General features: G+C 41.7%; 1 protein-coding gene across 3 annotated transcripts in view; it reads right to left on the bottom strand.

Annotated features, from left to right (window-relative positions):
* The window catches only part of PRTFDC1 (phosphoribosyl transferase domain containing 1), a 112,344-nt gene that overhangs the window by 4,035 nt on the left and 84,627 nt on the right, over positions 1-23,682 (bottom strand). For all 3 annotated transcript variants that reach the window (XM_017870806.1, XM_017870805.1, XM_017870804.1), the window contains 4 exons: positions 19,673-19,738; positions 5,773-5,790; positions 4,302-4,384; positions 2,730-2,776 (listed from right to left, as the gene is read on the bottom strand). In XM_017870806.1, the coding sequence (XP_017726295.1) occupies positions 2,730-2,776; positions 4,302-4,384; positions 5,773-5,790; positions 19,673-19,738 (214 nt within the window). The remainder of the gene's footprint in view (positions 1-2,729; positions 2,777-4,301; positions 4,385-5,772; positions 5,791-19,672; positions 19,739-23,682) is intronic.

Here is a 23,682-nt window from a genome sequence, read left to right as displayed (position 1 = left end):
TATTTATTGGAGAGAATTCTTAAGGAATAGACAATAGCTCTCCTTCTTCAGAGGTCTTGAAACAGAATAAAGGTGCACAGTCCAATGATTTTCAAATTTTTTTCAGTGTTTTGGAAACTTACAAATTTGTTATTACAGTAATATAGGTGAGAGATGTATTTGCTTACTTTTAATGGAACTGTACTTGGGTATAGCCAGTGGGTGTATAGCTCGGACAAAGTTATCTCCAGAGTGACTATGACCAACAATGCTTTCCCAAGAAGAAAACAACTGGTTCCTGCTCACAGAAAGGACTGGAGGTACTTATTTTCTAGGGGGTTACATTATGGAGTCCCTTGCTAGGAAAATAAGTACTGGAGGTGTGGGGCTTATTTACTAGGGGGGTGCATTATGCAGTCCCTTGCTAGGAAGCCTGCTTGATTCCTCCAAACCGCAGAGTTTCTTGAAAAAAAGAATCAGAGAGGGGAAGCAAGAGCAGAAGAGGTCAGCAGTGACACTGAGCATAAAAGAAAGAATCAATCAGGAGAAAGGAACACAAAGTACAAAGCCTCATAAATCCAGAGAGAAAGAAGGAACAGAGATTCTGAGCTAGCTAAAAGAATACGAAGCTGGGCGTGCGCCTGCAGTCCCAGCTATTCAGGAGGCTGAGGCAGGAAGATCACTCGAGGCCAGGAGTTCGAGACCAGCCTAGGCAACAAAGTGAGATCCCATCTCAAAAAGAAAAAAAAAGGTGGGGTGCAGTGGCTCACGCCTGTAATCCCAGCACTTTGGGAGGCCGAGGTGGGTGGATCACCTGAGATCAGGAGTCCAAGACCGGCCTGGCCAACATGGCGAAACCCCGTCTCTACTAAAAATACAAAAATTAGCCAGGCATGGTGGCCTGTGCCTGTAGTCCCAGTTACTTGGGAGGCTGAGGCAGGAGAATCACTTGAACCTGGGAGGCAGAGGTTGCAGTGAGCCGAGATCGCGCCACTGCACTGGGTGACAGAGTCAGATTCCATTTTAAAGAAAATAATAATAATAACAATAATATGAGCAAATCCCAAGAAACCCTGTTTGTAACCAGGGTTGTGATAATGACTTGACAGGGAGCAATCCAATCCTTCCATTAGGCAGGGCAGCTCACACTGGGAAAATGAGAGCCCAAAGCCTATCTAGAAGGCCAAACCTTGAGATGTCATAGAATAAAAGGATGATGGATCAGCAGGACAATCATGAATCAGAGTGACCTATCCTTAGCTGGTAAATGTGGGCAGCTCCTACACTTACATTTGCCATAGCAGATGTTACTTGAAGATGTAGTGGAAGACTCAGGGCACTTACTGAAACCAGATTGCCTGGGCTTAATACTGGTCTGACACTCACAGCTACATAACTTTGGCAAGCTATTTAAGCTTGCTGTGCTCTATTTCCTCATCTGTAAAATGGGTATAACAACAACTCCTACCTGTAGAGAGCTATTGTGAGGATGAAAGGAGCTAATCTCTGTATAGCTCTTAGAACAGTGTGTGGCACATCACAACCTCTTCCTAGTGTTAGCTGCTATTGTTTTATTGCTGTTATTATAAGTGATATAAGAAATCTGTCATTAATCGGATATGTTTGAAGTGAATGTTTTTCAACTTCAGTTAAAATCTTATCTATACAGTGAGTATCTTGTACTATTTTGTTAGACAATTTCTGCTAAGTAACCTCAAGCAACCTTCACTACATCCAGATTATACCTTTGATACTAGTAATAGATGGGAACATGCGATTGGGTCTTTCTGCCCAGAACTGACATGGTCTAGAGTTAACACATCCAGCACAGGAATGAAACTTGTTTTTAGAATGTAGAGTCACTGGCTAAATGTCGCTGGCATGTCACCCATCCATACTGTGCTTCTCTTTAGATAATGTTTGTTCAGCTTGCTGAAGAGAACTGTAGCCAAATTATCCCAGGGACTTTGGAGCAAATGTAAGTTATAAAAATCAAGCTGAAGTCTGCCTATGCAAGTGAAAAAAATTCGCCTCTAGTGTTAGAATAATAAATAATCAGGCTGCATGTTTATCCTTCCTGGTGTTAGAACTAGGCTTATTGTTGGGAGAAGGGAGGAGTGTACTAGATGAGGAAGCCCTACAGAACACACATCTGAAGTCAAGTGTGAAGATGCTATCTAGAGATACCTCCTCTGCTAATTCTCTGTGTTTCGGAGCTTTGGTTTGGAGGTGATGGGGAGCTGTCTTAGATTTCCCCTTCTGTGCATTACAATTCAGGCTTGCTAAAGGTCACCATTGTGCATTGTCTGGTAATAGTTCCGGATGATGGCATGAGACTCCCTTTAAACCTCCATAGCACCTCTCCTTGTCTGACTGGTGAGAACAGAGGCCAAGGCAGGGATCCTATGTGTCTGAGTCAGTCCAGTGGGATCAGGTCTTCCTCTACTCCCTGAAACTTTTCAGCTGACTTCTCTGTAGTTAAGGTGCTGTGTGAAACATGCAAATAAAAATACCCAATGCACGGAATAGAGTTCCTGTGAAAGATGCAAATTAGAACATTGAAGACCCTCATTTTAAAGGGTTCTGTTTTCCCTGTCAAGGTGGGGAAGACCATGAGGAATCTGTGGGACTATCAGCCCTACACAGTTTCAACTCCACTTGCAGTGCTGTCAAATAGGAAATCAAAGATTCTTAAACATAAAATGAAATACCACAAGCACAAAACAAACAAAAAACTAAAAATCACTTACAGTCAGGTCTAAAGCCGTCACTTCTGGGTGTTCGCTTCACCAACAAACTACCATTAAAAAAGACATGCTTTAGTGAACCCAATCAAATCTCTATGAATTGTAAATAGAATCAAGCATAATTAAAATATGTAGTTGAAATACATATTTTGTTACTGTGGCACTATACAGATGGTTCTGGATAAGAAGAAGAGAGCAGGTTAGGCACAGTGCCTACATCTGTAATCCCAGTGCTTTGGGAGGACAAGGTGGGAGGATCACTTGAGCCCAGAGGTTCAAGACCAACCTGGGCAACATAGCGAGACCCCTGTCTCTACAAAAAAATAAAAAATTTAGCTGGGTGTGGTGGCACCTGCCTGTAGTCCCAGCTACTTGGGAGGCTGAGGTGGGAGGATTGTTTTAGCCCAGGAGTTGAAGGCTGCAGTGAGCCATGACTGCACTACTGCACTCCAGCCTAGGTGACAGAGTGAGACCCTGTCTCAAAAAATAGATAAAATATAAAAAACTTTTAAAAAAGGTAGCTGTCGGTCAGGCATGGTAGCTCATGCTTGTAATTCCAGCAGTTTAGGAGGCCAAGAAGGGCAGATCACTTGAGCTCATAAGTTTGAGACCAGCCTGGCCAACATGGTGAAACCCCATCTTTACTAAAAATACAAAAATTAGCTGGGCATGGTGGTATGCATCTGTAGTCTCAGCTACATGGCAGTCTGAGGCAAGATAATCACTTGAACCCAGGAGGCTGAGGTTGCAGTAAGCTGAGATTGCACCACTGCACTCCAGTCTGGGTGACAGAGCAAGACTCCATCTCAAACAAAAAACCAAACAAACAAAAAAGGGGATAGCTGCACCTAGCTACTCAGGAGGCTGAGGTGGGAGGATCACTTGAGCCCAGAAGTTTGAGGCTGCAGTGAGTTATGATCACACTACTGTGATCATAGAGCAAGACCCTGTCTCTTGTTAAAAGAAAAAAAAAAAGGTCCGGGTGCAGTGGCTCATGCCTGTAATCCTAGCACTTTGGGAGGCTGAGGCAGGCAGATCACTTGAGGTCAGGAGTTCAGACCATCCTGGCCAACATGGTGAAACCCCAGCTCATCTCTGCTAAAAATACAAAAAATTAGCTAGGCACGGTGGCGGGCGCCTGTAGTCCCAGCTACTTGGGAAGCTGAGGCATGAGAATTGTTTGAACTCAGAGGGCAGAGGTTGCAGTGAGCTGAGATTGTGCCACTGCACTCCAGCCTGGGCGACAGAGAAAGGCTGTGTCTCAAAACAAACAAACAAAAAAATGAAGGGAGCAGAGCAATTGCACGGGGGCTCATCCAGCTGCTCCTGGAAACAGCTAATGGAGGCGCAGTAAAGAGGAACTCAGAAACATGGCAAAGCACGTCTTCTTCCCTTTCTTCTCTCAGGCTAGCAGTCAAGGGCTGCTTTTCAGTGTGGTCAAACTGTAATACCCCAGGGGAAAAGGTCACTAGATTGGAATATATTATACTGTTTGGAAAGAGCATCCTGTGTTAGCATACCTTTTGGGCTTGCTTGGAAAACCAGAAATCACCGTGCTATGAATGTCCAACTCACCTGGCTACCTTAACCATGTTGGGCTTGTATTTCGCTATATTGCTGAGTAGTGCTTTCATGGTCCTCCCAGTTCCGACGACATCCTTTGCAGAAAGGACAGATAAATTCAACAAAGTGCATCTGAGCAGCACAACAGACTTTTCATCCAGGGAGATACTCCTGATTAATAATGCATCGTAATTAAAAATGCCATCCAATTTGGAGCCAAAGTAGGAGGAGGAGTTGGTTATGTTTTATTTAGACAGGCACTTTTTTCTGGAAGCTGAGTTTTGGGGAATCTACTGGAGACTCTTTCCTCCTTGAATCCTTTAGCTGTGCTGAAGGGCCAAATTTAGCCTTTGGACAGCATGTGGGACTCCTCATTGAGTACATTTGGACTCGCGTATGCACATTCAAGGACTAAATTTGGCCCTGAGGTTATGCAACACAATACAAGGCACATGAATTTTCATGGATATGTACATCTGAATACACTGAATGGATAAATGCCTCCCCCTCGTCCTCCCCCACTCAATAGGGCATTCTATGGCTGGGAAGTGAGAGGTGTCTGGACAGCAGCTGGTGACAGCCTGTGAATTCTGAGGGTCCACGGCTGCAGTGAGCTCGGGCTCATCTCCACTGATGAGCTGCTGCACAATTAGAGGAGAATGGGCAGCGGCGATTTATTGTCCTAAGGACAGGAATCAGCTGTCACGAGCTGATTATCAAAACAACAGGTCTGAATGTAACCAGGGTTGGGCAATTCATTTGGTTAGAGGGTCTACTCCATGGGTTATACTGAGCAAGAGCTCCAGATACACATGGCGCACACAGGCAATTGTGTAACAAAAGGTTGAAAATAGCTCCCTATTTTTTGCTGTTTGATGAGACGAGCGTGCTCCTGAAGGAAACGTGGCCATTTGCTGTATTAGTCCACTACTGCCATAGGGATCCCACGTTCTCTTTTTTAACAGAAAAACAAAAGTAAAACAAAACAAAACAAACAAACAAAAAAAACCAAAACCATAGCTTTCCCCATAGCTCACCATTTTTAATTGATTGTGTTTATGATTTTGATGCTGAAAGTATTTGAGAATTCTCAAAATCGTCAGAGGTCCTTAGCAAAAACACTGAATTCAGGGTAAACAGAGTTCTAACCTTGGTTTCACTGTGAAATGAATTTGGTTTGGTGAGCTAGTTTCCTCTTCTTTAAACTTGTCTGATTCACAAATAAGTATAAGAATCACCACAGAGATATGTGGAACTGGATACACAAAAAGGACAAAGTCGTCCACAAATATTGTTGCAAAGCTCTTATTCTACATTCTTTGAAATCAGGGATGCTATTTGGCCCCTATTCAGTAAATTTGGAGAGCATGCACCCAGTGGGAGCTCAAGAAATCCTTGGTCAATTTGATAACAAGGTTTATAGTTTAAAACTCACCATTAGAGTCTTTCAACCTCCAAGTATGGAAAGGAAATGCCAGCTTACCTCAACAATGAGAACATTCTGAAATAAACAAAACCCGTATTTTAGAATGTGATGCCAATCTGACTCACAGGATACATACACATTTTTTTGCTTCTAGTTAGAATTTCACAATTTGCTTAGACAGTCCTTCCCCATCCAATTCAAAGGACTAGAGGTGATCTAGGTTTTCCAGATCCATTTTAATAGGTCCTCCGGAATTAGTTGGTGATGCAATATTAGTATCTATATTTAGGTTAGAAGCAAGCTTATGTTAGACCTGTCTGACGAGCTCTCCATAAAGTCATCCGTTCTCAGTAATTCTGCCAAGGGCCTCCCACCCCCACCTGGGAGGTAAAGCCTGTTGAGAGTTTCCCAGGAAAACAATGCAACATGAACTGCATCACTAACAGAGATCGTGCTTGGTAAATGCATCATGGGTTCAGCTGTGACAGCCTTCCTCTTGCACGACCACCAAAATCCCTGGGGACTCGGGATTTCCTCTTGGATTGCCAACCTAGATGAAGAGGGTAGGCTAGAGAAAGGACTGGGAGGTGCCTGGTGTGTATTTTTAGTGAGATGGTCAGATTCCTTGTAACAAGCTCTCAAGGCATTACTCTACCTCTTCCCTAAGAACACCGTGATATGGTTTGGATTTGTGTCCCTGCCCAAATGTCATGCTGAAATGTAATACTCAGCGCTAGAGGCGGGGCCTGGTGGGAGGTGACTGGATCGCGGGGGTGGGTCTCATGAATGGTTTAGCATCACGCCCCTTGGTGGTGTTGTCCTGATAGTTGCCCTGAAATCTGGTTGTTTAAAGGTATATGACACCTCCCCCTCTTTCTCTTGCTGCATGTCTGTCTCCAGACATGTGAAGTGCTGCTCTCCCTTTGCCTCTGCTATAATTTTTTTTTTTTTTGAAACAGCGTCCCACTCTGTCACCCAGGCTGCAGTGCAGTGGTGCGATCTCCGCTCACTGTAACCTCCGCTTCCTGGGTTCAAGCGATTCTCCCACCTCACCTTCCCACATGGCTGGGATTACAGTTGTGCACCACCACGCCTGGCTAATTTTTGTATTTTCGGTAGAGATGGAGTTTTACCATGTTGGCCAGGCTGGTCTCAAACTTAGGAGCTCAAGTGATCTGCCCTTCTTGGCCTCCCAAAGTGCTGGGATTACAGGCACGAGCCGCCACACCCGGCTGCCTTTGCCTTCTGCCATAATGTTAAGTTTCCTGAAGCCTCCCCAGAAGCAGAACAGAGGCCAGCATCATGCTTCCTATACAGCCTGCGGAACTGAGGGCCAACTACACCTTTTCTCTTTATAAATTACCCAGTCTCAGGTATTTCTTTATATCAGTGTGAGGAAGGACTAATACACAATGATTGTACTGCATTTTAATTTCTTGTTTGATATCTGTCTTCCCCACTATATTCTGATCTCCATGAGGTGGGGATCATGTCTGTCTCGATTCCTACCACATTGCCAGAAACTAACATAATGCCTGCATATAAGTGCTCAATAATTATTTGTTGAATAAAGCAATAACAACTGACTAAACTTATTACTGAGTTAAAACTGACCGATTAATTGGATTAGTAGTGACATGTCAATGCTGCCCCACCAAATTAAAATATGACTGTGTTAATATGCCATCCCTAAATGGTGAGACTATTCTTTCAATGTAATGGTGTTTTTCTTTAGATGACTTTTCATTTATCTCTATGATTTATACAATACTTTAAGAATCATGACCTGGCACAGTGGCTCACGCCTGTAATCCCAGCACTTTGGGAGGCCGAGGTGGGTGGATCACCTGAGGTCAGGAGTTCGAGACCAGCCTGGCCAACTTGGTGAAACCCTGTCTCTACTAAAATATACAAAAATTAGCTGGGTGTGGTGGTAGGTGCCTGTAATCCCAGCTACTCAGGAGGCTGAGGCGGGAGAATCACTTGAACCCGGGAGGTGGAGGTTGCAGTGAACCAAGATTGCACCACTGCACTCCAGCCTGGGTGACAGGTAAGACTCCAATACAAAAGAAAAAAAAAAATCAGATCAAATACTACACATTAGATAACTTACTCATGTTTAATGCAAGATTTAATTAATAAAAATGTTAACCACCCACCCACCAAACCAGCCAACCAACAACTCTGTTAACTTTGCACTGTATGTCAAATGCATTCTTATGTGAAAATATCTTCTTGGAAGTGTTTTTCTGTCAGGTATGACATTTTTATTCATTAAATCCATTGAAAATCTTAATTTTATCATAGAAATATATAAGATTATTTTGTCCATTTTTGAAGCAAGGCACCACTCTTTCAATATATTTTAGTATATTGAAACCCCTTCTGTAACAAAAAATACAAGAGTCATGCTGCCAGAGGAGTCCCCTTGGTATTTTGAACACAAGTTGCTATAATCTTAATGGCCAATTTGCAGTAGTTGCTTGAGATGTGCATTTTTAGTTTGATTGAGGCTTACCAATCAGACCTATAAATCAACCAGAATACTTGGAGAATGTTGTGGTTCATTTAATTTTCTGGCTCACAATCTCTTTTTGTTTCAACTTTATAAAGAAAAACCTTTCTAAAATGTGTTAGTCTGCATTCCTGCCTAATTAAGTAGAGTGCATGTATTGAATGTAATTAAATATTTTTTTGATAGTACAGAACCTTGCAAAACAATAGAGTCGTCTTTGAAAAGATTTGCTTCAATTCTAAGATATAGTGGTAGGTGGGAAGTAGGATTTGGATGAATAATGATATTGAGAGACACTGTCACAATTATTCAAATACATTTTCAAATCAAGGTGATGTATACACATGTTTAAAATAGATCGAGGCCAGGCGCTGTGGCTCACGCCTATAATCGCAGCACCCTGGGAGGCCAAGGCAGGCAAATCACCTGAGGTCAGGAGTTCCAGACCAGCCTGACCAGTATCTTGAAACCCCTTCTGTACCAGAAAATATAAAAATTAGCTGGGCATGGTGGTGCATGCCTATAGTCCTAGCCACTTGGGAGGCTGAGGCAGGAGAATTGCCTGAACCTGGGAGGTGGAGGTTGTGGCGAGCTGAGATGGCACCACTGCACTCCAGCCTGGGCAACAGAGTAAGACTCCATTTCAAAAAAAAATAAAAAATCAAATAGATTGAAAGTTTTTTAAAAGAAAAACACCCCTCCATCACTTCACCTCTGTTCGCTTCCAATTTTGTTTCCCAGATACAGTCACTTTTAAGCCTTTTAACTATTTTTCTGATTGTTACTTTTTTATTTCTAAAAAATAGATTTTGTTATGTTTCATATAGCTATTTCTGTACTTAAAAACATTTAAATCATTTATTGACTTCTAGGTTGCTTGTTTCTTAAAAGAGTTTAAGTATAAATGCATATTTTTTTTTTTTTTTGAGGCGGAGTCTCGCTCTTTCGCCCAGACTGGAGTGCAGTGGCCAGATCTCAGCTCACTGCAAGCTCCGCCTCCCGGGTTTACGCCATTCTCCTGCCTCAGCCTCCCGAGTAGCTGGGACTACAGGCGCCCGCCACCTCGCCCGGCTAGTTTTGTACTTTTAGTAGAGACGGGGTTTCACCGTGTTAGCCAGGATGGTCTCGATCTCCTGACCTCGTGATCCGCCCGTCTCGGCCTCCCAAAGTGCTGGGATTACAGGCTTGAGCCACCGCGCCCGGCCGCATATTTTTAAATTTTATTTTTCTTTTGTAGAGACAGGATCTTGATCACAGCTCCCTGTAACCTTGAACTCCCAGCCTCAAGTGATCCTCCCTCCTCAGCCTCCCAGAGTGCTAGGATTACAGGCGTGAGCCACTGTGCCCAGCCGTGTATTTATTCTTATTATAGAAAGTGCATATATTTCCTTATGTATAATTATATACCTGTCAAATAAAGTTTGTACTTTCTATAATATATAAATATAAAACATTATAGAATACTTGAAAACCAGAAAAGTCTAAAGACTTCCTAAATTTTTGATACATGCTTAACTGTTTAAAGTATTTAAAATATTTCTGTGCTTTAAAATAGATTAAAGCTATCATGGCATTCTTTATTATGTATAGCCAAAATATTATAATATCCAACAAAAATGATGGTAATTTCTTAACATCACATAAAGCCTACTATATATTCAAATTTCCCCAGTTTTCCTTAAAATGGCCTTTGTAGCTGGTTTGTCCAACCTATACCATGGATTGGATCTTCCCTTCTCTTTTAATTTAGAACAGTCTCTTTTGCTGTATAGGCATACCTTGTTTTTTACATTTCTCTCTCTCTCTCTCTTTTTTTTTTTTTTTGTGATAAAGTCTCCCTCTATTGCCCAGGCTGGAGAGCAATGGCACGATCTTGGCTCACTGCAACCTCTGCCTCCTAGTTCAAGTGATTCTACTGCCTCAGCCTCCTGAGTAGCTGGGATTACAGGTGTGCGCCACCATGCATGAATAATTTTTGTGTTTTTAGTAGAGATGGGGTTTCACGATGTTGGCCAGGCTGGTCTTGAATTTCTGACCTCGGGTGATCCACCCGTCTTGGTCTCCCAAATTTCTCTTTATTGCACCTTGCAGAGACTGTGTGTGTATGTGTGTTTAAATTGAAGGTTTGCAGCAACCCTGTGTTGAGCACATGTATTGGTGTTGTTTTTCTGACAGCGTGTGCTTGCTTTGTGTCTCTGTGTCATATTCTGGAAATTCTTGCAATATTTCAAACATTTTCATTGTCATTGTGGTTATGGTGATCTAGGATAGTGATCTTTAATGTACTATTTGTTTTATTTTTATTTTATTTCTTTTGAGACAGAGTTTTGCTCTGTTGCCCAGGCTGGAGTGCAGTGGCATGATCTTGGCTCACAGCAACCTCTGCCTCCTGGGTTCAAGCGATTCTCCTGCCTCAGCCTCCCAAGTAGCTGGGATTACAGGCACACGCCTCCATGCCCTGCTATTTTTTTTGTATTTTTAGTAGAGAAGGGGTTTCACTCTGTTGGCCAGACTGGTCTTGAACTCCTGACCTCAGGTGATCTGCCCGCTTGGCCTCCCAAAGTGCTGTGATTACAGGCGTGAGTCACCGCGCCCCACCTAGACTGACTCTTTTTAGGGACTAATGTAGTTGGTGTCTTTAAATTGAAGCCAATGCTCAATTACCATTCCAAAAATGCTAGGGTGCTTAAGAATGATGTGAAATCGACTTTGCCTGTGTTCTATAAATGGAGTAGCAAAGCCTGTTTATACAGGCACATCTGCTTACAGCATAGTTTATTGAAATGAATATTTTATGGCCACTCTTGAGACCTACTGTGCAGAAAGCAAGATTCCTTTCAAAATACTATGCTCATTAACAATCTACCTAGTCACCCAAGAGCTCTGATGGAGATGTTTACACAAAGATTATTTTCATGCCTGCTAACACAACATCCATTTTGCAGCCCATAGAGTCAGTTAGACTTTCAAGTCTTATTATTTAAGAAATAGATTTTGTAAGGTGATAGCTGCCCATAGATAGTGATTCCTCTGATGGATCTGGGTAAATTGAAAACCTGAAGATCCACCATTCTAGATGCTATTCAGAGCATTCGTCATCCATGAGTGGAGATCAAAGTATCAACATGAATAGGGGTTTGGAAGAAGTTGATTCCAACCCTCATGCCTGACTTTGAGGGGCTCAAGATTTCAGTGGAGAGGCCGAGGGCGGTGGCTGCTGCAGGTGATCCTAGCGCTTTGGGAGGCCGAGGGGGGTGGATTGCTTGAGCCCAGTAGTTTGAGACCAGCTTGGGCAACATGGCAAAACCCTGTCTCTACAAAAACTGAGGTGGGAGGATCACCTGAGCCTGGGGAGGTCGAGGCTGCGGTGAGCCATGACTATGCCACTGTACACCAGCCTGGGCGACAGAGCGACAACTCGTCTCAAAAAACCAACAACAACAAAAAAGACTTTCATGGAGGAAGTATCTGCAGATGTGGTGGCAATAGCAAGAGAACCTAATTAGAAGTGGAGCCTGAAGATGTGAGTGAATTGCTGTAATCTGATGATCAAACTTGAACAGATAAGGAGTTGCTTCTTATGGATGAGCAAAGAAAGTGGTTTCTTGAGATGGAATTTACTCCTGGTGAAGATGCTGTTAACATTGTTGAAACGACAACAAAGGGTTTAAAATATTAAATATACTTAGTTGATAAAGCAGTAGCATGGCTGGAGAGGATTAACTTCAATTTTGAAAGAAGTTCTACTGTGGGTAAAATGCTATGAAACAGCATCACAATCTGCAGAGAAATCTTTCATGAAAGGAAGAGTCAATCTAAGCAGCAAACTTCATTATTGTCTTGTTTTAAGAAATTGCAACAGCCACCCCAACCTTCTGAAGCACCCACCAGTCTGATGAGTCAGCAGCCATCAACATCGTGGCAAGACTCTCCTCCAGCAAAAAGATGATGACTCACTGAAGGCTTGGATGATCATTAGCATTTTTTTAAGCAATGAAGTATTTTTTCATTAAGTTATGTGCCTTATTTTTTAGACATAATGTTATTGAACACTTAGTAGACTACCATGCAGTATAAACATAAGTTTTATATGCAATGAAAAAACAAAAAATTTGTGTGGCTCTCTTTATAGTGGTGGTCTGAAACCAAATCCACAATAACTCTGAGATATGGCTGTGCCTAAGATTAGCTAAAAGAGCTAAGGAGTAAAAATTATTTATCTTTATATAATCAATATATAACATGGAGGCTGGGTGCGATGGCTCACATCTGTAATCCCAGCACTTTGGGAAGCCAAGGCGGGCAGATTGCTTGAGGCCAGGAGTTCAAGAACATCCTAGCCAAGATGGTGAAACTTTGTCTCTACTACAAATATAAAAGTTAGTCAGGCATAGTGGCGCATGCCTGTAGTCCCAGCTACTTGAGAGGCTGAGGCACAAGAATTGCTTGAACCAGGGAGGGGGAGGTTGCAGTGAGCTGAGATCGTGCCACTACACTCCAGCCTGGGTGACAGAGTGAGACTCTGTCTCAACAAAACAAAACAAAACAAATGAACAACAACAAAAAAAATAACCTGGAGACTGGCATCTAGTAGGTACTTAAGAAATACTTGTGTAGTGAATCAACAATTTTGACTTCATTTCTTTCACTTTCTCTAGTTCATTGTATTTCTGATTCATCCCCTCCATTTTTCCTTAACAATCTGCAATTCTTCCTGAACCAAGCTATCATCAATGTCTATTGCTCTTAATTTTGCACTAAGCAATTTCCTAAAATTCGCGTTTTTTGAGTGGGCAACTTCTCTTTTCAGTACACACTGTGCCTCCTACACACTTCCAATCTGATAACTCTGATCACTGCATCTGAGATGTTTGCCAGTTACTGTCTTAGTCATCTTATCACACCTAGCTCATTTCCTCCCAGAAAGCCAGTAAAATCTGCAGCCTAGGAGCTGCAGGCAAAAACTCTATGAGGAATCTCTGGAGTGTGCTTTCTTTGCTGTTGCATGATTCTGATCAAAACTAATCACAAGGGGTTTCCTAACAAAAAAGAAAAAGAAAGGAAGAAAGAAGAAAAGGAGGGAGGAAAGAATCGCACAAATCGACACGATGTTCTTAAATAGGTTATTCCTACTTCTAGCATTTTAGAACACACAGTGATTTGCACACCACACTGTCTCATCTGCAGCGGTGTAGTTTGGTGGCTGTGGTCACACTAATCAAGAGCAATGGCAGCAGTGACAATGAGCTGTACTGTGGATGTGGAGAATGAGCAGGAATGTGAATATAAACCCCATGGAAAAGGGAATGTAGTTTAGCATTTCATTTTATGTGATAAATTCACAAAATTTCCAGAATCATCAGTCAGTGAGTCTTTCCATTATTGTTCTCAGCTTAGTCAGATGCAATAAAAAAAGAATGATTTAAACAGTTAAGGCAGCCAAGGGAGAACTTTTGGCAGGTTCTGATGCTTCATTCTGGCATTTAATTCGAATCTTAGGCTGGGTACAGTGGTTCACTCCTGTAATCCCAGCACTTTGGGAGGCTGAGGAGGGTGGATCACTTGAGGTCAGGAGTTCGAGACCAGCCTGACCAACACGGTGAAACCCCATCTCTTCTAAAACATACAAAAATTAGCTGGGTGTGGTGGTGCACTCCTGTAATCCCAGCCACTCAGGAGGCTGAGGCAGGAGAATCGCTTGAAACTGGGAGGTGGAGGTTGCAGTGAGCTAAGATCATACCACTGCACTCCAGCCTGGGTGACAAGATTCTGCTCATAAAAAAAAAAAAAAAAAAAAAAAAAAAAAAACGAAAGAAAGAAAAAAACTTATTTGAGGGCAGATTTGAGGGGCATGTCTCCAAAATCTTGGGCTTAACCTGCCATCTGTGTTTTCTTGTTGCACAGATTTGGTGCCTATTTCCATGCGCATTTGTTTTATTCCACCCTTTCAGAGGTTTCTCGTGAATATGAATATAAATCTTGCTTTAAATAGAGTACACACATTTTTGAAGTTCAGTATTAAATCAACTTTGGAAAAAAAATCAATCAGAGAGTACATTGTGTAGACAGCTTAAACACACCAAATAAAATGCTTTTAACGTCATGAACTGAAGAGGCCATTTAACCTGATCATTGAGGGCTCACTTCATTCAACAGCAATGACCTATTTAGAGCCATGACTCAGACAGCTTCCCGTGTGAGCTTCCTTTCCTTGGAAGAAAAGAAAGAGAGAGAGAGAGAGAGAGAGAGAGAGAAAAGAAGAGAGAGAAAGGAAGAGAGAGAAAGGAATTTAATAAAAAGCAAAAAAAAAAAAAAAAAAAAAAAAAAAGAAAGGAAGAGAGAAAGAAAGAAAAATAAAAAAAGAAAGAAAAAAAAGAAAGGTAGTTTCTCGGGGTTCAAAGCAAAACATTTTTTATTTAAAAAAAGGAAAGAAAGGGAGAAAGAAATGGAAGAAAGAAAGAAAAGAAAGCCAGAGATGGAGGGAGAGAGAGAGAGGGAGAGAGAGAGAGAGAGGGAGAGAGAGAGAGAGAGAGAGAGGGGTGGCTGTGTAGCATCTCCTTTTCTTCTAAATATTTTAATCCCATGTCTTCAAGGGCTCCAGAAATATTATACAGTTACGTTCATAATGCCTCTAACTCACAGCATGACAAGATTATGTAGGTGAGCTATTTCCCCACGTTTTATAGAGTTCTTTCATAAACAAATTTAATTTTAAAAAATCCTTTCTAGCCCTCCCTCCTTCATTTAACTCTGTCACGTCTCCTTTTGATGCCACGATTCCTTCTCTTCCACCCTAACTTGGCTCCTGTAGTTCAAGTGCTCCTGCAGGCTCCGCCCACCCCACCTCCAAACTGCTCTCTCCCCTCTTTCAGCCTCTTCCCTCTTGTCAGTTTCATTTTCCTGAAACATAGCTCCATGATGTCATCTCTGCTCATATACTTTTGTGTCTCTTGTTCGCTTTGCTGAGCAAGTTCAACTCTTCATTGGGACTTTCAATGTATTCTACACACCAAACCCCGTGTTTTCGTGTTTTTTTTTTTTTTTTTTTCCTACTACTTTCCCATTTTTGATTAATTTCCTTCAGTCATGGTGGTCCACTCCTGTCCAGTGATCCTACTCTTTTCCCACTTACCCCATTCTGTATTTTTATTTTTAGTAAGTATTATTCTTGTTGTAGGTTTTGTGGAATTTTCTTCAAAGCCGTCACCTATTTATGGAGGATTAGGGCTAATTATTGGTGGAGGATAGGTTGTGGTATTGTATTAAATTTTGGTGGGGTTTTGTGGGTTTAATTTTTTTTTTTTTTTTTTTTTTGAGACAGGGTCTTGCTCTGTCGCCCAGGCTGGAGTGTAGTGGCATAGTCTTGGCTTACTGCAACCTCTGCCTCCCAGGTTAAAGTGATTCTCCTGCCTCAGCTGGGATTAGAGGTGTGTGCCATCACATCCGGCTAATTTTTGTATTTTTAGTACAGACCAGGGTCTTGCCATGTTGGCCAGGCTGGTCTCAAACTCCTGACCTCAAGTGATCCACCCGCCTCAGTCTCCCAAACTACTGGGATTATAGGCATGAGCTACTGTGCCTGCCTGGCTTAATGGTTTTTGAAATTTATTTGGAGGGAATGATTGTTGGTTTTGGGTAGATGACAGTGATAGCTACGGAGGAGTACCCTGAGGCTTGGGGATCAAGTGTTGCCACGGGGTGCCCTTCCCCTCTCTTCTGTGTTAGTCACAAACCCTTCTATTCCAGTCAAAAGCTCACCCTCCCCTCTCTAAGACTATCTGAATCCTAAGGAATCTTTCATTCTTTGGATTTCATTAAACCCAAGGAAAGAGTCTTGTGTGGAAAGATGTATGGGACTCTTCTTACAGTGCCAAGCATTAAATAAGAGAAGGTGTGTTCCTGGGAACAAATTCCTGGCAGAGTAATAACACGATGATAAATGTACTTTAAATGTAAGTTTACTGAATGACTGACAAATTCTATTATGACTACAGGAGAAAGGAGAAGTCACTGCAGCCTCAACCTCCTAAGCCCAAGTGATCCACTCACCTTAGCCTCCTGAGTAGCTGGGACTACAGGCATGCACCACCATGCCTGGCTAAATTTTAAATTTCTTTTGTAGAGACGCAGTCTCACTATGTTGCCCAGGCTGGTCTCAAACTCCTGGCCTCAACAACCCTTTCATCCAGTGGAGATATTTATTGCAGTTTCAGACTTTCTTCTACACCCATTAAAACAAGTACCCACTAATTGTTGGGTGCCTCTTCCTTTTACTTTTTTTTCCAGCTAGTGTATATTCTGCATGATGGAAAGATTTTAGAGAGCCTCTAAAATATATTTGTAAAATCTTGTCAATTCTTATTTTTTAAATTGTATTTTTTCATTGATACACAATGTTTTATGTATTTATGGAGTTACATGCACAGAATATGTAATGAGCAGGTCAGGGTATGTGGGGGAGCCATTGCCTTGACCGTCTATCATTTCTATGTGTTGGGAACATTTCAAGTCTTCTAGCTACTTTGAAATATACAACACATCGCTGTTAACCATGGTCACTCTACATTGCCATTGAATAGTGTGTCTTATTTGTTCTATCTAACTTAATTGATAACCTTTCATGGAGAGGCTGAATGAAGAATGAATGAACAGGGTGGGTCATATGAAGGTCTTTATCTTTTTTTTTTTTCAACCTTACTCATATGTTGTATTTTATTTCTTATGAAAATGGCTACCCAGAGAAGTCATTGTAGCAGCCTACTATTCTAAGGCAGCAACTGTAACTTAAATGCTAACAAACTCACTCCATAAGACCTAAAACCCTTCCCCAGGGCTGTAATGGGCATTTAAGTTTCCCAAGCACAGTGACAACTAATGATTTTTATTACTTATCGAATAGGAACAAATGGATTTTAATAGTTCCCCTATAGCTGAAAAACTCCACAAACAATATGTTGCCTCTACCTACATGATCCATTGACTCATGCCAGAAATACTTTCTGAAATGCTTACGACTGTGATGTTCAAACTGGGCTCTGGCTACTTCTGGTGGTTATTTGGTGTTATGCCAAGACACATTGGAAGGCCTTTATCTTTTTTAAGGAAAAGGAAATTTTAAACGCTAAGTGAAATTTTTTTCACTGTTCCACCTCAGCTGTGTTGCATTCACTTCCTCAGTCCCCCTTAAGTCTCCTGTGAGGAAGCCCTCCTGCCTCAACAAAGAGGGCGCCCTTCCCTCACTCAGCACCTTTCTCTCTGCCTCTCAACTTAACCAGCTGGTGGGTGTGTCTTGGGTGTGACCAGGTGGGTTTATTTACCATTTCCCTCTGCCCTGTCCTCTCTTCCCCCAAATTAATCGAAGACTTCTTTCTAATTTCCACATAAGAGGACCATCCACTTGTTCAGTCACCAAATATTTATTCCAATTTGTTATGGACCAGGTATGGTCTCTGTCCACTGCATGCTGACTTCCTGGTGGGGCAGACAGGCAAATAAAAAGCCCTAAGGTAAACATTGCAACTTGTGGAAAGGACTCTAGTGGAAACAAGGTATGGATATAGAGATTATTATTATTATTTTTTAAGGGACAGAGTCTTGTTCTGTCGCCCAGGCTGGAGTGCACTGGTGCGATCATAGCTCACTGCAGCCTTAACTCTTAGGCTTAAGTGATCCTCCTCCTCAGCCTCCTGAGTAGCTGGGATTACAGGTGTGCACCACCATACCTGGCTCATTTTCCATTTTCGTATTTTTAGGAGAGACAGGGTTTTGCTATTTCGGCCTGGCAGGTCTCGAACTCCCGACCTCAAATGAACTGCCCACCTCGGCCTCTGAAAATGCTGGGATTACAGGCATGAGCCACTATGCCCCGCCGTCTATGTGCAAATTTCTTCTTGGCATTCATTTAGAAATCTTAGAGTTGTCACTTTGACAGACTCCACAGCAAAAGCACAAGGTAAACAATTTCTTTTGTGTAATAAACCTGTAAGGCAATGTCCTACAATAAAATCCTAAAATGACGTGTTAAAGACCACTCCAGGGTCGTTAAAACTTATGAATTTCTGGAAATTACTTTTAGTATTTTAGCTTTCTAGGATGTTGTTTCAGGTACCAATGTAACAGTAACATCAAATGGTGGCTTAGTGATGCATTAACATCAACAGGTTAATTCCAATTTTTATGGAACACAATTTACTGCCGGATAGCCATTTAACACATAGATCTACTATGCTGTCTTCAGAGTAGAGGGAAGTATGCTGATTTGTAGTCAGAGTCCTTGTGGCTCCACTTTGGGCGGCCAGAGCAGGTGGATCACTTGAGGTCAGGAGTTTGAGACCAGCCTGTCCAATGTGGTGAAACCCCATCTCTACTAAAAATACAAAAATTACCCGGGCGTGGTGGCAGGTGCCTGTAATCCCAGCTACTTGGGAGGCTGAGGCAGGGGAATCATTTGAAACCAGGAGGTGGAGGTTGCAGTGAGCTGAGATCATGCCACTGCACTCCAACCTAGGGACAGAGTGAGACGCTGTCTAAAAAAAAAAAGTCCTTGTGGCTCTATAGCGATCCTAAGATTATTACACATATTTTTATTAAATGTGGCTGCTATTTTTTTCCTACCCAGGCATTGCATAACAATAACAACCACAAGTATGAGAGATTAAGCTTGTGTAATAGACTAATCCATTTTACTTAGAAAGCCAAGCTGTTCAGGGATAAGGGATACAAGCTAGGTCAGTACGGCTGAACAAAAACAAATTCCGGATTGCTTTTATTCACAGCAAACCTGCATTTCAAGTAACATTCCATGAACATCCTTTTCGTTAGGAAATAACCCTTCTTTCCAGTTTATGTATTTATGTCAGAATCTAAACAGTCTTTTCACTTCATTATTAAGCACTGGCAGATTTGGAACTCCAAGTTAAAACTGGAGGTGTTCTTCCTATTATCTAATAGTTTACATTCTTTTTAATAGAAAAAAAGGCAAAGTGCTGAAAATGCGCTCTGAAGAGGTCCTTTTCTCTTCCCTCCCAAGATTTTGTACATGTCAATGAACCTGTGTAAATGTTTTACTGAAGAGCCTAGGTGCGGAGGATGAATGAGAAAAAAAAGGCAGATGAATAAATAAAGGGAAAGCTTCCTTTTCAGAAGGTGCCTGGAAAGATGAGTAGAAAAGGATTAGAACAAGGTGGGCAAAGGGGTTTTGCTGTCTGAAATAAGATTGGAAGGAAGCTTGGAGAAGAAAGATTTGGTCTGCATGGTGTCTTGGAAGCATTCTAAAAAGAGTGTTTTAGAAAGGGGAGATCATTAAAAGGATTCACACAGCCATTTGTATGAATTGGAAAACCCGGGAGAGTGTCTGAAATGTCCTGTGAGTGCTGACCTGAAATGCAGGTCACCGATGCCCCTAGACATCAATGCAGTCTGAGCACAGTTACATTAACAAACCTTTCCAGCCAGTGTTGAAAGATCATCGCCTCCGATTATCTGCATCTCACCCATGGACTGGTCATTCTGCAAAAAAGGAGAAAAAAAAGGGAGACAATTTTACCACACAAGAAAACCTTTAAAGCACATTTTCCTGTCTATCCAGTTAGTGGCCGGAATGTGCCTTACAAATATAGCACAAATAGCTAATAGGGATTCATGGTTGCCTGTGGTTACCAAGAGCCACGCTCCTGCTACTGCCCTTGAGACAAAGCTTTCTAATGGCTGGTGGGGAGAGGGTGGGTGTGCAGGGGGAATGGGAGAGTGGAGAGAGGACAGACAAACCTAACATGAAGCAAAACACTCTGGAAGGTGCCTGAGCCTATCCTGGAGCAGAGAGAACTGGAGAAGACAGTCATACTCCTGTGCTTCGCCTACCTAGGGGTGGACCGAGTATGTGTCAGCTTTGCCACCAAGCCCTGATTAAAGATCTGCAGTGGAGAACAGTCAGGTTCTGGTTTCCTGAGAGACTGGAGGCCTCCTCTACTCCCCACCATCGGAGATCCGGCCCCTCATCTGACATCCAGAGCAATTCTAACAGGCCATGAATCAAGAAGTACTGTACGTAGACCTTCTGACATGAATGATGAGGCCTCAGACAATTTCTGCAGTCCTAAGAATGTGACACTCAGAACTATATGTGTGTGTATATATATATACACAAAATATATATAATATACAAAATATGTATACAAAATACATATATACAAAATATATATGCACGTGTGTGTGTATGTGTGTGTGTATATGTGTGTGTGTGTATATATGTGTGTGTGTGTGTGTATATATATATATATATATATTTTTTTTTTGAGGCAGGGTCTCAGTTTTGCCCAAGCTGGAGTGCAGTGGCATGATCACAGCTCATTGCATCCTCAATCTCCCAGGCTCAAGCAATCCTCCCATCTCGGCTTCCCAAGTAGCTGAGACTACAGACAGGCACATACCACAGTGCCTGGCTAATTTTTTTTCTTAATTTATTTTTATTTTTAGTAGAGAAAAGGTCTTGGTATGTTGTCCAGGCTGTTCTTGAACTCTTGAGCCCAAGTGATTCTCCTGTCTTGGCCTCCCAAAGTGCTGGAATTATAGAGAGGAGCCACCATGGCTGGCCTTAGAACCATATTTAGAAGACTTTTTATTGAAATCATGTTAGAGTTTATGATCATTTACTTTCATCATGTTTATGTATGGTATATTATCCTGCCTAATGAAACCTCACAAAACAAACAAACAAGATGGATTGTTACATAGTGACCATCATAATAGAATGACACAGAGGCAAAACAAGAAACAGAACCAGCCACTTGTCTCCCAGCCTCATTACAGACCCACATTAAAGGAAGCAAAGCCAATATATTCAGGCAGTCTGTTTCATGACCAAGCAAGAATGCTGTGATGTTGCAATCCCTTGATTCTAACAATAACCTTGGGGAGAAAAAGACAATCTAGGCACCATATGTGCTACATGCTGAACCAGGAAACGTCTTTAGTTACTGCTGTGGACAGCTGTCACTTTTGCTAGCTCAGCATCTTCCTCCTTTATCCTAGCAAAGAGGCCCTCCCTCTTCCTGGGGGGAGTCCATTCTGCACGGTTCAGGTAGGGCCAGGCCTTCACAGTGCAGGCCAACCAACTGGGCCTGAAGCTATATCCAACCTCAGACTTTCCAGCTACTCAAGCCAATTCCCTTAGGAATTTTCTTGGGCTGGTTTGAATCGGATTCTCTCACCTAGAGGTACAGTTAACTTTGTTATGGAGTTGGTCATCTGGGAAGGGAAAAAGCAGCCAAACCACCAACCAGTAGGACAGATTTGCCAATGAAAACACCTTTTGTCTTTTACCTTGGTGCTCAAATGAAAAAAAAAAGACCTTAACATTTTTTACTTTTTAAATTTTTTTTAAGAGACAGGGTCTCACTCTGTCACTTAGGCTGGAGAGCAGTGTTGCAATCATAGTTCACTGCTGCCTGAAACTCCTGGGCTCAAGTGATCCTACTGCTTTAGCCTCTCAAGTAGCTGGGACTACAGGTGTGCACCACCACGCCTGGCCAAATGTATTTTTACTTCCGCGTGGTAAAGCATTCACTCCTTACCATGGATGGTTGGAGGGAGCACAGGCAGACAAGGAGAGAGGCTTCACACACTAGCTCATCCTAAAAGTGGCCCACTAAGTTAGATAAACCCAGTTATTTTATTCTTATGGGAACTGATATCAAAAGGAGAAATATGAAAGGATATTCAGAATTTACAGATGTTTCGTTGTTTTTGTACATTTATCATCAGATATTCACAAGTAGTCATGATAGTGGTTTTTTTGACTTGTCAAAAATGTCAAAGGAGAAAATTTTCTTGTCACTGCTAGAGGTGCTGAAATAGAGGAATTAATATAGGAAGAATTTCTGCATGTTAGACTTAAATATGTTAATAGCAGCAGGGAGGATAAAATTTTGGTACTTCCAGGGGAGTGGGTTATACAGAATTGAATACAATTACTAAACCACAAAGTTTAATGTAACCAGTGAGATTTATAGTCTGTCAGATCAGAGTAAATTTCACAATAATTCTACATTTTCATCTTCCTTCTATTGATTGAAACCAAAAACCAAAAAAATCAGATAACTAAATAATGTGCTAAAAGTCATAGAGTATGTTGCCAAGCAAGTGTTACTTAAAAATTTCTTACTTCTTCCAAGTGTATAAACATTTTTTAAAAAAAATTTTTAATTGACCAACAATTACTGTATATATTTGATATGATTAGGCTGTGTCTCCACCCAGATCTCATCTTGAACTGTAGTTCTCATAATCCCTACGTGTCATGGGGAGGGACCCAGCGGGAGGTAAATGAGTCATGGCGGCAGTTACCTTCATGCTGTTCTCATGACAATGAGTGAGTTCTCACGAGATCTGATGGTTTTATTAGGGGGCATTTCCCCCGCTTCGTTCTGCACTTCTCCTTCCTGCCATCATGTGAAGAAGGGCATGTTTGCTTCTCCTTCCGCCATGATTGTAGGTTTCCTGAGGCTTTCCTAGCCCTGTGGAACTGTGAATCAATTAAGCCTCTTTCCTCTATAAATTAACGAGTCTCGGGTATGTGTTGTTATTAGCAGCATGAGAATGGACTAATACAATATTTATGAGGTACAATGTGATGTTACGATACATTTCTGCATTGTGGAATGATCAGATAAGGCTAATTACCATATCCATCACTTCACATATTTATCATTTCTTGTGTTGAGAACATTTAAAATCCTCTTTTAGCTATTTTGAAATATATATTAATTATAGTCTCTGTGCTGTGCAACAGAACACCAGAACTTATTCCTCCTATCTATCTGTAACTTTGCATCCACTGACCAACCTCTCCCTTTTCCCCACTCTCCCCTGCTGCCCCCAGCCTCTGGTAAGCACCATTCTATTCTCTACTTCTGTGAGTTCAACTTTTTTATATTACACATATAAATGTAGTTATATGGTATTTATCACTCGGTGCCTGGCTTATTTCACTCAGCATAATGTTCTCAGTCCATTCATGTATATACATGTTTTTAATATTAGATTTGTCCTTAATTCATCTGGAATTTATATCTTCCAAGTGGGTATATTGTCAATTGTTCCAATATAATTTATTGAATTATTATTTTTCCCTACTGGTTTGAAACATCATTTTGATCATATCTATCATTCTCTCTCTCTCTTTTTTTTATTATACTTAAAGTTCTAGGGTACATGTGCATAACGTGCAGGTTTGTTACATATGTATACTTGTGCCATGTTGGTGTGCTGCACCCATCAACTCATCAGCACCCATCAATTCGTCATTTATATCATGTATAACTCCCAATGCAATCCCTCCCCCCTCCCCCCTCCCCATGATAGGCCCCAGTGTGTGATGTTCCCCTTCCCGAGTCCAAGTGATCTCATTGTTCAGTTCCCACCTATGAGTGAGAACATGCGGTGTTTGGTTTTCT

This window comes from Rhinopithecus bieti, unplaced genomic scaffold, assembly GCF_001698545.2.
Source record: "Rhinopithecus bieti isolate Rb0 unplaced genomic scaffold, ASM169854v2 scaffold_5022, whole genome shotgun sequence".
NCBI lineage: Eukaryota > Metazoa > Chordata > Mammalia > Primates > Cercopithecidae > Rhinopithecus > Rhinopithecus bieti.
Note: the sequence above shows the minus strand (reverse complement) of the source record. Positions and strands in the feature narration are given on the sequence as shown.